General features: G+C 46.0%; 1 protein-coding gene across 17 annotated transcripts in view; it reads right to left on the bottom strand.

The window, feature by feature from the left end:
• Window positions 1-16,995, bottom strand: part of GAL3ST1 (galactose-3-O-sulfotransferase 1) — a 36,142-nt gene that overhangs the window by 13,137 nt on the left and 6,010 nt on the right. For 2 of the 17 annotated variants that reach the window (XM_083478694.1, XM_083478693.1), the window contains exon 3: window positions 3,846-3,981. The exons of 4 other annotated variants lie outside the window; for them this stretch is intronic. In XM_083478694.1, coding sequence (XP_083334820.1) covers window positions 3,846-3,901 — 56 coding nt within the window. In that variant the 5' untranslated portion in view covers window positions 3,902-3,981. 11 more of the 17 variants (XM_083478691.1, XM_083478681.1, XM_083478692.1 and 8 more) reach the window with 11 other exon arrangements.

Consider the following 16,995-nt stretch of genomic DNA (forward strand, 5'->3'; position numbering starts at 1 on the left):
CATCTTCCCAGAAAAACTCTTCACAAATTCAAGAGGTCAAGACACGAAGGCTTTAGCAACTAATCCACACCTAATGACCCACCTAAGTGGTACTCAGAATATCACTCAAGAAATCACTCAAGTACCTAAGTGGTACTCAGAATATCACTCAAGAAATCACTCAAGATATCCCTCAAGTAATTAAGGAACAAAAGAAGAAAAGAACACTAGCCTGGGAACTTCCCCTCTGCCCAGAACTTTTGAGGCAATACACCACACCCCTCTACAGTATTTATAGGAACTCAAACACTGAGATCCCGCTCTGTTCCAGTAACAAGAAGCCGAAAGCACCAGCCTGAAGATGACGAGTGAGACCTCGTCGAAACGTCGCCTAGACACCCCAACTTTTACACGGGAAGACACCCGAGGACACCAAAACCTGCATTCCTGTACCCGTGAAAATCTACGAAAACATATATATATATATATATATATATATATATATATATATAATGTTCATAAATTTACCAAGCAAGCACATACAAATATGTAAACCATGTCTGAAACCAACAGAAAAGTCCGGAAACCATTTTCTCCCTCCCAAAATGACCTCAAATATTTCTCTGAAAAGTCGAAGGAAATCAGAAATCTCCCCGTTGTCTCTTTCACAAATCCTGTATTAAGGGCACATTTAAGACAGTGTTTCCCAACCGGTGTTCCGCGGCACACTAGTGTGCCGTGAGACACCGGCTGGTGTGCCGTGGGAGGGAGGCGGGCGAGTCGGGCGGCGAGAGGCGGCGGCGGCGAGGATCCGCGTCGAGCCGGGGGCGGCTCCGCGGTGCTGGTGCCGAGCGGCGGGGCAGCGCGCGCAAAAGGGAGGAGCGCGAGACAGCGGAGGAGGAGGAGGCCGGCATGTCCGGGCAGCAGCAGCAGCAGCAGCAGCAGCAACTCCCGGCGACGGCTCCTCCTCCGCCCGCTATCGCCGCCACCACCACAACAGCCGCCGCCGCCTCAGCTGCCGCCGTCCCTCAGTCCCTCGCTCTGCTGCCTCCTCCCACCCCGGCAAGGGGAAGGGAAAAAACTTTCACTTTTGTGCGTCCCTCCCGGCGTGACGCTGCGCGCTGACGTCACGGGGCGGGGCTTTAATGGTGGTGTGCCGCGAGATTTTTTTCCGGTAAACAGGTGTGCCGTTGCCCAAAAACGTTTGGGAAACACTGATTTAAGATATGAATAGGGTGTGAGCCTGTGACCCGTGACCTGCATTTAGGAATTGAGTAGGTATCCTAACAAGAGTGGCCAGGATGCCCAGGTAATCCAGTCTGGTAACCTGGCTGACAGAAAGAAACAACACACCCAGATTTCCGTCCCCTCTCTGATGGGGTGGGGTCTTGGGCCACAGCCCTTCTGTGATGTATGTATGATGTTTCTAGGGGTGGTCTTGGACTCCAGGACGGGCAATTTAAAATGTCTATATAAGGGCTTGTGCACATGGCTCGGGGTCCCTCCCCCCCTTCCTGTGTGTGTGGGGGGGAGTACCCAATTGCAACAGCTTTAATAAAGATCAGACATACTAGCTGCTTTGCTTCTCAATATTCTCTGGTTGGTCTCTGTTATTTTCTTCGACCGATAGAGAACCTACAAAAGGACTCTATATGGGCTCTTGGTTACCCCATAAGGGGAAGGGAGCAGTTTTTTCTCATAACATCATCATCATCATCATCTACTTATACAATGCCCATCTGGGTGTGTTTCCCCAGCCAGATTAATATCTCTGTGTAATTAAAATCCATATTAGTGTATTTTTGGTCTTTGTGGAAGCCGCCCAGAGTGACTGGGGAAACCCAGCCAGATGGGCAAGATACAAATAATAAATTGTTGTTGTTGTTGTTGTTGTTGTTGTTGTTAAATAATAAATTGTTGTTGTTGTTATTTGTAAGATCCACAGTCTTTACACATAATCACTATTTAAACAGCTCAAACTCCTTGCATAATACACAGTCTTACAGCACATCTCAGTTACAACATACAAGTTTTAAATAAATCCTAATATTTACTTAACCTAAACATTCAGCACCACAGATCTATTACAACACCTAATGAAGGTGCCAGGCAAGGCTTCCTGGAAATGGCATTCCACAATTTGGGGGGGAGGGGCTGCAGAAAAGGCTTGTTCTCATGTTGCAACCCTCCAGAACTCTTGCGGAAGAGGCACACAAAGAAGGGCCTCAGATGATGATCGCAGGGTCCAGGTTGGTTCATATGGGGAGAGGCAGTCCTTGAGGTATTGGGTCCTGAGCCCTTTAAGGCTTTATAGCTCAAAACCAACACTTTTAATTGGGCCAGGAAACTAATTGGCAGCCAGTGTAGTCAGGCTGAGATTGGCGTTATATGCTTCAACTGTCTTGCCCCAGTCAGCAGCCTGGCCACTGAATTCTGAACCACTGAAGTTTCCAAGGCAACCCCAAGTATAAGGTGTTGCTGTAGTCCACCGAGGTTAAAGCAGCTAAAGCAGTTAACCAGTTATACTCTAGAATATGCCTTCTAGCCGAGTCTAACTTTGGGGACTACAACTTCTGTCAGCCTCAGACTTTGCTCCCATCAGCCTTAGCTTCATACAGCCATGTTGGCTGGAGGGGGGACTGATGGGAGCTGTAGTTCAACACATCTGGAGAGCACCAGGTTGGCGAAGGCTGGCTTCCTTAATGTTGACTGAGTCATAGCAAGGCAAATATTAGTTCTTGCATGTGGTGGGTAGGTGTCCGGCAGCTCATTTGCCACGAGCAGGTAGCCATCATAGGTTGCGGCTGTCATACACACACAATCTTCCCTCTCTGTTCTGGGGTTCTGGGCTGAGTGAAGTTCACTGTTCCTGTTTGATTCCCCACTGTTTCAGTGACTGCCTCTGCCCTTGCCCTCAATGACAAAGAGACTGCCAAAGCGGTCTGAGTCCTTTCACCCTCCCCACCCAAAACATCTGGAGGGCATCAGGGTGGCAAAGGCTGGGGTAATGGAAGGAACTTCTGCATGGAACACTTTTTATGTGCAGTTTCTATTTGGAGTTTGTGGTCTGTTTCACCAGCTCGGCTCTCAAAAGGATCTCTTAGATGGAGGTCTAGTCTTGCTACCCCAAAACTCTTGAGGGTGATGACAGGGCACTTGGCTCAAATGCTAGAGACTCAACCCCTTGCACAACCACCAAATGGCCAAAAGGAGGGTTGCAGCTCAGTGGTAGAGCATCTGCTTTGCATGCAGAAGGTCCAAAAATCCAATCCCCAGCAGCATCTCCAGGTAGGGCCGAAAGAGAATGAAACCCTGGAGAACTGCTGCCTGTCAGGGTAGGCAATAATGAGCTACCTGGTCTGATTCAGCAGAAGGCAACTTCCTATGTCCCTATTTAAATCAGCTCTTTATTCAGAAGCATGAGGACTAGGATCTTACTTTATTTTTACAGCAAGGGCTGTAGATCAATCCCCAGCAGCTCCAGGTTGGGCTGGAAATGCCCCCTGCCTGAACCCATGGAAAGCCACTGCCAGTCAGCATAGAGAGGCACTGAGCTTGTGTGTATGCCATACATTTAAAACATATACCCCCCCCCCACATTCCAGTTCCCAGGAATCCTTGGGAGGTGTTCAATATGCCGACATGGTATAAGGCACCTTCCTACATTCCATTTTTCATCCCTCACCTTTTCTTCAAAAATACATTTTAATTGCCCCACATCATTAAAGAACAGATAGATATATAAGACAAATAAATGGTTACAACAAAATGATCAAAATCTATACATCAAAACAAAACCCGACAAGGAAGACAATCTAAATCAGCATCATGCGTGTAAATAAATCAATCCATCAGCTAATTATTACTGGCTTTTTGAGAGAGACAATCTAAGGAGGACAGAGCTTTTTGTTTGCCTTGGCATCCTGGGAAAGTCCAGGGAGAGTGAGGGAGAAAAGATGTCTTTGTTACTTATTTCACCTTTTCCAGCTAGAGAGTAGGAGCCTGCGAGAGATGGCGACACAAAAGCACCCACCAGCAAAGTTATCCAGCTGAGACAGAAAAGGTCAGATGAGAGATTTCTGACATTTCTGAAACTAGAGGGGGAAAGAGAGCACATTCATCCAGCGAGATAAGACTACACGCGTATCCACACTTACCTTCTGCCTTACACTGTCTAGGCACAAGTCTGTGATTTAAAGCTCTGTGGTGGAGCGCTCTTTGTTCCGCCCCGGAGCTTTCCCCAGAAAAACACGCTCTTAAAAGCTGAAGTGCAATAATTAGCCATTTGGTTTCTCTTGGATTGCTGTTTGCTCTGATTCAGCAGTAAAGGAATGGTTTCCCGGGGTGAAGAAAAGAACACTTGGTTATGGAGCTGTACATTCTTGGAAATCGTGGAGGAAAGGCAAGTGTGGGTAAGCCCTACGGTGGCTATTTCATGGGCTTCCATTCTAATCTGTTGGAGGGGAGGTTAAATGATGCAGCATCAGATCAAGTGTCACCCCCCCGCCCCCGTTTCCCAGTCCATTTTCATGTCACTTTCCTGGTTGCAAAAAGTCTTATCTTTCGCTACAAGTCCAGTTCAAGGGTAAAAACATTTAGTGGCACTTTGCTAGAGGCTAGCAAATATATTGTGACCTCTGTTCAACGGTTGGGTGCTGCCAGCTGGAAAAAGGCTTTTATCATATGAGGTCCAGTTAACAACCAAATTGGAGTGGGGGCGGCAGCGTGTGCTTGTGGAATAGCAGCTGGCAACTGATTAGGTTTCCATTTAGGCATTAACATGCACCTGGAGCTGCCCTGAAAGTGATGGTATCCAGCTGAAGCCAACGCTTTTTTTCTCCATTATGCCGACAAGAGCCCCAATTATTGGCCCGGTCATGTACAAAGGAGTCAAAGGTTTCTAGGGCATATGCAGAATGGCAGCTAAGAACGGAGAGAACTGTTCATTTCGGTAAACTGGGTTCTCATTTTTCCAGCCTGACATTCAGTGCTCCACCTTTCTACAGCAATCTGCATTTAATTTTTGTAAAAATAAATAAATCCTCATGACAATTTGTCAGCATTTTAGTGTAAATGTCTAAGAATTTAAGAATGCTGCTGAGTGGGGCCAAAGGAGGCCCATATACAGTAGGAGACTCAGGGTTGTGGGTTTGAGCCCCATGCTAGGCAAAAAGATTCCTGCACTGCAGGGAGTTGGACTAGATTACCCTCGTGGTCCCATCCAACTCTACAATTCTATTATTCTAGTCCAGCATCTATTCTAGTTTTTGCAGTAGCCAACCAGCGGCAAGCCCATAAGCAGGACCCAAGCATTTAAAGCCCCTCCCCCAATTCTGGAAACTGTAGTTTACACCTCACGGAGTTACAATTACCAATGCCTTTAAACTACAACTCCCAGGGTTCGGGGGGGGGGGATGTACTTCAACTGTGTGTACATAGCCAATGCCAATGACCAAGTTAAGAACATAATAAGAGTCTATTATAGTCCCAATAGCTCAACAGCCTTCCTTCTGCACAGCAGCCAAATCATTTGCTAAGTGTAAACAGTGGGATTATACAAACTCAGAGACTTTTACAGTAATCCAAAAACCCTTACAGCTCCAGAAAATATAATATCTTGATTATCCTCATGTGGAAGGTCCCAAGTTCACTGAGGTCCAGCACCAAGGGCCTTCTGGTGGTTCCCTCCCAGTGACAAGTGCAAATTCTCCTTTTAATGTGAACTGAATAAAATTTCTCTCACAATCAAACTAAACTTCTTGCTAAGGCTGCAACCCATCAATTGCCCTTCTTGGTAGTGGTGCCCTCCCATCAGATGTCAAGGAAATAAACAACTATCTGACTTTTAGAAGACATCTGAAGGCAAGGTTTAGGGATGCCTAGGGAGGTTTTTAATGTTTGATGTTTTATCGTGTTTTTAATATTCTGTTGGGAGTTGCCCAGAGCGGCTGGGGAAACCCAGCCAGATGGGCAGGGTATAATTAATAATAATTACCATATTTTTCTCTATAAGATGCACCAGACCACAAGACCCACCTAGTTTTTGGAGGAGGAAAACAATAAAAAAAAAAAATCCTGAATCTCAGAAGCCAGAACAGCAAGAGGAATCGCTGTGCAGTGAAAGCAGCAATCCCTCTTGCTGTTCTGGCTTCTGGGATAGCTGCGCAGCCTGCATTTGCTCCATAAGAAGCACACACATTTCCCCTTACTTTTTAGGAGGGAAAAAGTGAGTCTGATAGAGCAAAAAATACGGTATTTCCTGCCAAAATAATTGCAAATTCTTCAGTGACTCAAAAGCATTCAGATTTGGCATATGAGCTGTGTGCAAATTTATTGAACAGCATCCGAATTTGGAATGTTACTGTGCATATACAAACTCCCAAGAATGGGCTTACTTCCAACAGCACCCTCTCCATATCAGTCTGAAGTTGTGGGCACACTATACATTTAAAGTACACATAAAGCACATCCTCTACCCCCCCTCCAATAATCCAGAAAAAGAAAACTGTAGTTTACCCCTTACAGAGCTACAATTCCCAGCACCCTTAATAAACTACTGTTCCTCGGGTGTACTTGAAATGTATGGCATGCATATGACAGAAGCTAGGGTTGAGGGATAGATGCATGGTGCTAGCTGGCTGCATTATGTAGCTGAGATTCTCATCTCAATGAATAATGAATGGAAATTGTAAATAGATCCTGAACTGGGTAACAAGACTCCCTTATTCTTTCTTGACATTCAACACTGCATCCCAGTGTCTTTATGTTGACCTTTCCCTTGGAGGCTGATCCACAGAAAAAACTGGGAACCTGATACAAACTGGAGGGGAAAGAAAGACAGAGAGATAGGTTGCTGGGCAGAGAAGGAAGGTCCAGCCACTGCCTGGTTTGGCATACAGGAGACCACCTAGAGCATGGGTAGGCAAACTAAGGCCCGGGGGCCAGATCAGGCCCAATTGCCCACGGACGGTCTGGGAATCAGCGTGTTTTTACATGAGTAGAATGTGTCCTTTTATTTAAAATGCACCTCTGGGTTATTTGTGGGCCATAGGAATTTGTTCATTCCTCCCCCAAAAAAAATATAGTTCACCCCCCCCCACAAGGTCTGAGGGACAGTGGACCGGCCCCCTGCTGAAAAAGTTTGCTGACTCCTGACCTTTGTGGCACCTCCAGTTTGGCTGCCTTTCTTCATATATTATTTCATGCCACCCAGTGGCAGATCATAATGTACCACTGCCTGGGGTGGGCGCATGAGGTGTGCCCCTGAGGGGGGCAGGGGGCAGAGGGAGCCCACCGAGGCTCTCATCACAAAACGGGATGTGGGTGCATTTGTACACCGCAGCCCAGTGGAGGAGAGGGGTGGCAACGCTGCCACCATCTCTCCTCCACTCCACCCCTGGGTCAGACCTGACCCAGGAGTGGAGCTGCGGCTGGGTGTGAGGAAGCTGTCTTGGCAATGAAGGAGCCTGTCATGGGGACAACTGATCGCACCCCCTCCAAAAAATGCACCCAGAGCTGCGGCCCGCCCCCCCCCACTACACCACTGACACCACCCCAGTCTTTGGGTGGTGCAAGATTCCAGGGGTCCAGGCATTTACCCAGGGTTCATGTTTCCTTTCGAAATGAGGCACAGTGGAGACTGTGGGATCTCCCCCCCCCCCCAAGTTTAATCAATCAAAGGCCCATGTGGGTTTATTTCCTTTCTCTGTATTCCATGTCATATTTTGATTGCTTGGAATGAAATCCACATGGTTAAAAAATGCTCTTATGTCACATAGAGGAGGGAGAAAGGTTGTTTTCTGCTGCTCCAGAGAAGCGGACACGGAGCAATGGATCCAAACTACAAGAAAGAAGATTCCACCTAAACATTAGGAAGAACTTCCTGACAGTAAGAGCTGTTCGACAATGGAATTTGCTGCCAAGGAGTGTGGTGGAGTCTCCTACTTTGGAGGTCTTTAAGCAGAGGCTTGACAACCATATGTCAGGAGTGCTCTGGTGGTGTTTCCTGATTGGCAGGGGGTTGGACTCGATGGCCCTTGTGGTCTCTTCCAACTCTATGATTCTATGATTCTATGATACTCTTACTGCCCATCTTCTGTATTGACTTTCCGTTCAGTGTTAGGGTAAATAATTAATATGCTTCAGAAGGAACTGAACCTGCAGTGACCCAGCCACTCAGGCAGTTCTGGGGGTCCCTTTTTATGCAAGGAACTTACTAGAAGTGAGAATCGGTCCCTGCCTCTTGCCCCAATGACAGTATGGTAGCTGTCCGCGAGGGTCAGAAAGAACTACTGCATGTACAATGGGATCTGTTACAAAAGCCGGGTGCCTGCCCCTCTCTCTGCAAAGCGGTGGCAAGAGCCCATGTGCCCCTTTGGAGAACAGAAGACACGGCAGAGACTGTCGTGCTTTAAGAAATATGGTTTATCCACCTTATCCCTCCCTTCAGTCTGCATGAAGGGAGTGCAGATCTTATAGCATGGTCATTTCTAGAGGCAGCACCGCAAACAGCTTTCCCCAAAGATGGCTCTCCCGTCCTCTTCTCTCCCAGAAACCCCTTGCCCTCCCCCAAAGCAGTTACCCTGGCAACCTCCCAAATCCCCAGTCTCTTCTTACACCTGGGGGCAAGAGGGAAGTTCCCTTGTATTGTTAATGGCCTTTATTGTTCTCTTGATAGCTGTAGCTCTGCCAGGTTGGTTTGCATTAGGTGGCACAGCTCTCCAGTTTATGTTTTAATCCATATCCCAATTAATAAAAATCCTAGCATTTATTCATTCCTAGGGTTTAGGGGGATTCCCCCCCCCCAATCTATAACCTTCTGGCGGTTCCCTCACTTCGAGAAGCGAAGTTACAGGGAACCAGGCAGAGGGCCTTCTCGGTAGTGGCGCCCGCCCTGTGGAACACCCTCCCACCAGATGTCAAAGGAAAAAACAACTACTAGACTTTTAGGAGACATCTGAAGGCAGCCCTGGTTAGGGAAGCTTTTAATATCTTAAGGACTATTATATTTTAATATTTTGTTGGAAGCCGCCCAGAGTGGCTAGGGAAACCCAGCCAGATGGGTGGGGTATAAATAATAAAGTTTATGATTATGATTATGATTATGATTATTATGACACCCTTAAACATGCAAAACACAGCCACTCATACAGCAATGTTCACTGCCCCAGAAACAACCACTATTTTACATCACTTTCTCCTGGAAAGACAAGAATAAAGACGATGCCTTTTAGTTGCAATAAACTGAAACTAAACAAAGTAAACGAAAGCTTGCACGATATAAATTTAATTGCACTTTATTCCTGTTTGGGCTTCTGGGTATTCAGTCTAAGACTTTTTCTTTTTAACCTAAGCGCACTATTGGGTTGCTAACTGGCAGGAAAATGCAAGTAGAGGAAGAAATAAATAAATAAATGCAAAACCTGTGCACAAAAGATTCAATTTCAGCCAGTATTCGCCAGGGCTAAGTCCCACACCGTTAAGCATGGAACATGCCGAATAATAAGAGAGGAAAGAGTTTCTCAGAGCAGGTACACACAGTGCAATTTCTTCACATCATGCAAATACACGGAAATATTCACAAATGCACGTCAGTTTGCGGCACACAATCTCTAGCTATTACTAGACATCACCTTCAGCCCAATTCCCAACCCATCTCCCATCTCCTCAGCCCCTCCTCTTCTCATTGCCTTACTCGCCCCTCTGTTGCCGGCAACACAGCATAACAAACAGCCTGGCTTTGTACTTCACCTTTCCCTCAGTTTAAGCACCTTCCAGCAAACCTTCCTTCGCCCTGCCACCACCAAAGCAGAGTTTGTCAGGGAAACTTTGGGATGCTTCTCCGACATGGGATGGCCTCTCCGCTAGCAGATCTGCTTACAGCATCCTAGAAACCCTCTGCCGGTGTTGGCAAGCCTTGGCCAAAGAGGGAGGTCTTTGCTGGAGCTGAGAGGACCCTCAGGAAGGCCCACCACCACTGCCGCCAAGGGCTCTTCACCTCATTGCAAGGACCAGCTTCCTCTTTTGGGAAGCTTGTAGGAGCCTTCCACTGTCTCCCAGGAGGACAAGAGTTCTGGAAATGAACTCTCGCTGCTGCTGCTCCTGCTGCAACCCAGGCTGACTCTCCTAGCTTTGCCCCTCTCTTCCCACGTCAGGGAACACAGAGAATTCTTTCACAACGGGCTCCCAAGCCAGCTCCAAGAACAACAGCATCGTTTGTATGTCTCTGCCGTGCTGGTATCAACAAAGACATTGTCCCTGCCATCACTGCCTTCTTTTCCCTGGCTCTCCTGCTAAGAGCAGCAAAATCCAGCAAGTCTTCTCCACAGCTCAGCCTACCATAGCCAAATCAGCTGAAAGCATGGAAAATAAAATAAATATGTGGCTCAGAGGCCAGCAGAAGACTCACATTAGGTGGCAAAGAAGGCAAGACTGCACCAGGTTTGTATGTTGGTTTATGGGCGAGGACGGGCAACTGTTTCTATGTCAGCTGAGATTTCAGTAAATATACCCCCGCTCTGCTTCCATTCAATAAGAAGGTGGGGCTTGTACAAACAGGAGCATACCATCACTCTGGAGGACCATTTTTTATGGAAGCCAAAGGTACCACTCTACATATAAAGAAGTGGGATCTACAGGTTCGGGAAAACCTTAAGATTTGCAGAAGCGTAGAAAATATTGGGGGGGGGGGAGTTATGATGGGCTAGGGACCCCCAAAACAGCACAATGCAAGCTGGAACATGTTCAGTGGCCATAGATTTTTGACTGACTGTTGGGGGCTGTAGGGGCAGGTATGGTATACTAGTTGAGGCAGGAAATAGAGTGAAGCATCTCACTTGTGGACTTATTGATGGCCTCACCTGCTGACTGCTGGAACTTGTTCTTCTATTATAGAGTAACAGCCCTCACTTTAGATGACTTTAAAGAAAGAGCCAGCAATTTTTTATGAGGCCTTTGTTTGTTTTGGTAATAACAAACAGCACATATAAAAACAGTACTACTTAAACAAGGTATTAAAGAAGGAGAGGAGAACCGCCAGCCTTTGGGGCAAATCTGGTCCACAAGGCTGTTTCCCCTAAACCACAAAACATTAAAAGCCATGTAAAAGGATCAAATTGAGAACATATAGGTAAAGGGATCCCTGACCATTTGGTCCAGTCGTGACCGACTCTGGGGTTCTGGCGCTCATCTCGCTTTATTGGCCGAGGGAGCCGGCATACAGCTTCCGGGTCATGGGGCCAGCATGACTAAGCAACTTCTGGCGAACCAGAGCAGCGCACGGAAACGCCGTTTACCTTCCCGATGGAGCGGTACCTATTTATCTACTTGCACTTGACGTGCTTTCGAACTGCTAGGTTGGCAGGAGCTGGGACCGAGCAACAGGAGCTCACCCCGTCGTGGGGATTCGAACCACAGACCTTCTGATCGGCAAGTCCTAGGCTCTGTGGTTTAACCCACAGCGCCACCCGTGTTATACACACACACACACACACACACACACACACACACACACACACACACATATTCTCTGCCCAGCTGCTGCTGCTGTTCTCAAAGTCATGATCTGGGAAAGGCTGCTAGGGTTGGAGGCTGAGGCAAGGCAGGTGGAAAGAGCCATTGCCTGATGAACAGTTGAAAGTGTCTCTCCCTTCCCTGCACGATTAGGAAACTAGCCTTAGGGCTGGGCTTAATCACTTTGATTCTGCCGCAACATTTCTTTTTGAAACTGCAGCCTGCCTTGCCTCTAACTTCAACATTTTATGAACGGGTCTGGATGTAGCCCTTTAGCAGGGCCAAGGAAGCTCTTTCCCAAGGGCTTCAGTCTATGAAGAGGCTGTGGTTTTGTTCATCGGAAACAAATGGTTCCTTTTGCTGTTAGACGAGCGGCGGGGATCACCGGAGAGGCAGCCCGCTGGCTCCTTTGTTCTCAATGAGCAAGATGATGGGGGCTGAAAGAGGAGGGTGCTCTTTCCGGCCACATGGCGGCAGTGGAGCCTTGCCCCCATCCACTGGGACTGCCAAAGACATCACCCCATCTTCTATTGTGCAGAATGAGATGCATTGTGCAGTTGGCACCAGCCTGGGCTTTAGCCTGTCAGACTGAAATCAAGAGCAACTATTTTAAAGGGATGACACCAGTGGTGTAGCGATCCACAATTGCAGGGGTGGGGTCATGGGTCAAAGACACATTATTATTCCTCTTGCGGCAGAATGCCTGTCTCCTACAGCCGCCCAATCAGCATGAAACAGGACCTTTTTTAGCCACTGTATGCTCCAAAGAGAAGCATTTAGGGAAACGGAAAACAACAGATGCTTCCGTTTCAAGAGAATGATGTGCAAGTTCTTTTATGCGCAATGGAACTTCAAGGAAAACACAAGTTGCTCTGAAATAAGATATTGGAGCCCTCCAAAACATTTGTCCATGTACGTGCACAGGAAATAGTAGATTTGTCCGAAATGCAACACCTGGATTGTTCTGATGCAACTCTAATGATGACTATTGTGTAATTACGAGGTTATTGTATAATCTTAGGTAAAGGTAAAGGTACCCCTGCCCGTACGGGCCAGTCGTGTCCGACTCTAGGGTTGTGCACCCATCTCACTTAAGAGGCTGGCGCTGTCCGGAGACACTTCCGGGTCACGTGGCCAGCGTGACGAAGCTGCTCTGGCGAGCCAGCACCAGCGCAGCACACAGAAACGCCATTCACCTTCCTGCTATAAAGCGGTACCTATTTATCTACTTGCACTTAGGGGTGCTTTTGAACTGCTAGGTGGGCAGGAGCTGGGACCGAAAGATGGGAGCTAACCCCGCCACGGGGATTCGAACCGCCGACCATGCGATCGGCAAGCCCTAGGCGCTGAGGTTTTACCCACAGCACCACCTGCGTCCCTTTGTATAATCTTTGTATAATCTTAGAAGTTTGTATAATCTTAGATAGGGTCTGGGTTTGCCTACCATGAAGGGACCTCTGCCCTTCTGAATTTTGGGGAAGCCATGATTTTTCAGAGTGGCATCAGAGTGCTTTAAATGCTGTTGGGGCCAAATATTGCGGGTCTCTAGCTTTAAGCCCTTGCGATCCTCTTACTGTTCCCTTTCTAACACTCTCATGTTATATTTATTTCATAATTAATTTCATGAAATGTATATACCGCTTGATGGTAAAATGAAACAAAATGCAAAGGGCTTGAGAGAAAGAGGACGTGCCAGAGAGACAGCCACTGTTTAAATGGCTCAAATCTGCAAGCCTAGGAACAGCCCACCCACCACTGCTGACTAGCTAAGGAATGGGGGAAATTCTATGGACAGGCCGGGTGCCCACGTGTCATTTCGTTAAGAAGACACAGTGAAGAGGGCCCCATCTCTGTGTTCTGTACTTTTGATCAGATTGGATGGCCGCCAGCTCTTATCTGCTGCCAGTCAGGAGTTCTGCTGGACTGAAAGGAACAGTTTTGTGGACTGCAAAGAATCCAACTCAGGCTTGAAAAATGTGGGTGCCAACAAAACAAAGCACTGCAAACAGAGTCAATTGCTTTTGTGATTCTTCACAGAGCATATTTCTCTGCAGAACTCAGTACTGACTTTGTAGGTTTGTATTCATAAAGTTATCACTCTTCATTTTCTAGCCTTCGTGGTTAATGGGATTAGGGGAAGGGCTTTAGTTCAGTGGTAGAACACCTGCTTTGCATACAGAAGGTTTCAATCCCTGGCATCTCCAGGTAGGGTTGGGAATGTCTCCTGTCTGAAAACCCTGGGGAGCAGCTTCCAGACAAATGGTCAGTAGATGGACCAATGGTCTCACCCAATACAAGGCAACTTCCTATGTTCCATTATGTTTGGAAGTTGTGTCAGTGAAAGTGCTCAAAAGGAAAAGCTTCAGAAGGCTAATCCCATTCACACCCAATCACAATTGTCAATCATGTTCCTATCACTCAGGTTGCAAAGCAGACCAATGAGAGATGTGAACTACGGACATACCAAAGGAAAATAAAAGAGGATTGTGATAGCGAAACATTGGAAATTTAATACAATACCAACAAAAGAATGGCTCTCAAAACTAAGTGAATATCTAGAACTTGCCAAATTAACAGACCTAATAAGAAATCACTCAAAAGAAAGATTAAGGAGAGAATGGGATGTCTTTATAAATTACATGGAAAAAGAAGGCTTCCAGAGCATCACTTGGCTTAGCGTAGGTTGAATTCCACTGACAATCAGACGGTTTCTCCAAGACCTACCATCTAAATACAGTTATCTGAGGGGCAAATTGATGTACTAAGTACGTTCATGGATAGTGGGAAGTCATGATTCGAATTAACGAGTCAAGCCAAAGCTGTGTAAAGAAGGCTTGTACTCCCTATGTAGAAGTTAATTTGAAAATATTTGTTTTTTGAAGTTAGTTATCCATTTTTTGTTTTTATTCTTTTTCTGTTTTCTTCCCCCTCCCTTTTTTATTTTCTTTTTCTTTTCATTTTATTAATGTATAATGGATGTATCTACATGTTTGCAATAAAGGTTTTTTTAAAAAAAGGTTAAAAAAGAGGGGTGTGAACTGAGGAGATGGAGTGTGGCCTAGGGATAGCTCTGAGGGCCAGATTCGAAGGACTGGGGGGCCACATTTGTCTCCTGGGTCTGCGGTTCTCCATCCCTGCATTGGAGCATCTGGCTGTCCACTATCAGATCAGGATCCTGAACTAGATGAGCATTTGGTCAGAACCCACTACAGGGGCATTCCTTTGTAGGTATAACGCGTGTCAGGTTTTTTTGTTTGGAGGAGAGGTGGTCACTCCAGCACCCAGCCCTGAGATGGATTTGCCCTCGTGCTCAGTGACTTTCAGCGATCCTTGTTTCCCCTCTGCCAGCTTCCTTTTCAGGCTTCCCCACCCACCACTTTCCCAATGGCTACATGCTTCCTGAGCAGTGGAGGTGGAGGACCTGTGGGCACAAACAGCCTGGCGACTCGCATCTATGGTGCTGAGCCATAGGCAGTGCAAGTTCCACAGGTGTTGCTGTTGCTGCTTGCCTCTACCTCCTTTCTCTGTGTGCTCACCTTCTTTACTTGCTTTCTCCCCCCTTCTAACTGAAATAGTTTCTTGAGTATGTGTGAATGGTTTCTGCCTGTGCCTTCCTTCTCCTTATTTGTTCCCACACCTCCTTCCCTTTCCCCTCTTTCTCTCTCCCCACACAGCTGCTCCTGTCCCAATACTGTGTGTGGTGCCTTGCATGCCTGGGTCGATAGGGACTTCTGACAAGAGTTTCACAAGATCGTTTTTTTGATAGCAGGGCCTACTCCATGTATTCCAAGTTCTTATTCAGGTAGACCTTTCCAGAAGAATGTGTAGCCTCCTTTTTCTTCCTTCAGTTGTCCCTTCTAGGGGGCAGTGGACATGTCTTTCACCACTGGATAGCTTCAAGAAAAATGCAGAGAGCAAAACCAACCACTATATATGGTGTTTATTGACCTGACTAAGGCCTTTGATACTGTAAATCATAATGCCCTGTGGACTGTCCTTCTGAAAGCTGCCCAAATAAATTAGTGAACATCCTTTGGCTCCTCCATGATAATATGACAGCAACAATCGCAGGTAACAATGGCTCTCAAAGTGAACCATTCATGGTGGGATCAAGTGTTAAACAGGGTTGTGAGGTATTTAGGTATACCTTCCTGAAGAAACCAGAGGCCTTTCTCTTGGGCATAGTCGGCCAATTGGTGCCAAAGAAGGACAGAACTTTTTTTATGTATGCAACAACAGCAGCAAGAACATTGATTGCAAAGTATTGGAAGACACAAGATTTACCCACACTGGAAGAATGGCAGATGAAGGTGATGGACTACATGGAACTGGCAGAAATGACCGGCAGAATCCGAGATCAGGGAGAAGAAGTGGTGGAAGAAGACTGGAAGAAATTTAAAGACTATTTGCAGAAATACTGTAAAATTAATGAATGTTAAAGGGATGTTGGATTGAAAATAAGCAGTATTGGTAAAAAGATTAATAAGAATATGTAAATACGGATTGACAATGGTTGGAAATATATAGTTATAAATAGGTTAAGATATTAAGTAAAGATAAATGATAGAGGGTAAGGATTTGCTGAATTAACTATTTGAACTGGAATACAAAAAAGGGGTGTGTGAGGAGGTCAGGAAACAAGTAACTGAAATATAAGACAGGAAAATATTGATTCTTTTTTTCTCACTTTCTTTTTACTTTTTATGTATTTTGTCTTTGTATTTTTGTATCTTTTTTTTTTACTATTGTTATTATTTTTTATTTTTTATTCTGTAACTTTTTATTGTTTGTAAAATTCTAATAAATATCATTAAAAAAAACAACAAGTGTTAAACAGGGTTGTGTTATTGCCCCAACTCTATTTATTATTTTCATTGCCATGATCCTACACTTTGTTGAAGGGAAACTCCCCACTGGAGTAGAAATTATATATCAAACAGATGGAAAGCTCTTTAATCTGAGTAGGCTGAAAACAAAGATTAAGGTTACCATAACTTCCGTCATACAGTTTAAGTATGCTGATAACAATGTAGTGTGTGCACACTCAGAGGATGACCTCCAAAACATCCTAAATATCTTTGCAGATGCTTATGAAAAGCTTGGCCTATTGCTCAACATCCAGAAAACCCAAGTGCTGCACCAACAAGCACAAAACAACCTCTCTGCAGTGCCACAAATCCAGCTCAGTAGTGTAATGTTGGAAAGTGTTGATCACTTCTCCTACCTGGGCAGTTATCTTTCCACAAGGGCTGACATTGAGGCCGAAATCCAGCATCACCTGAGCTCTGAGAGTGCAGTTTTCTCCTGATTGAAGTGCAGAGTGTTTGAAGACCAGAACATTCATAGGGAAACCAAAATGCTTGTTTACAAAGCTATTGTACTACCAACTTTACTGTATGCTTGTGAAACATGGACCACTTACAAAAGCCATCTCCAACTGCTTGAAAGATTCCAACAACGGTGTCTCCAAAAAATTGTACACATCACTTGGGAAGACAGGCAAAC

This window comes from Podarcis liolepis, assembly GCF_965112155.1.
Source record: "Podarcis liolepis genome assembly, chromosome: 15".
In the NCBI taxonomy this organism is placed as follows: Eukaryota; Metazoa; Chordata; class Lepidosauria; order Squamata; family Lacertidae; genus Podarcis; species Podarcis liolepis.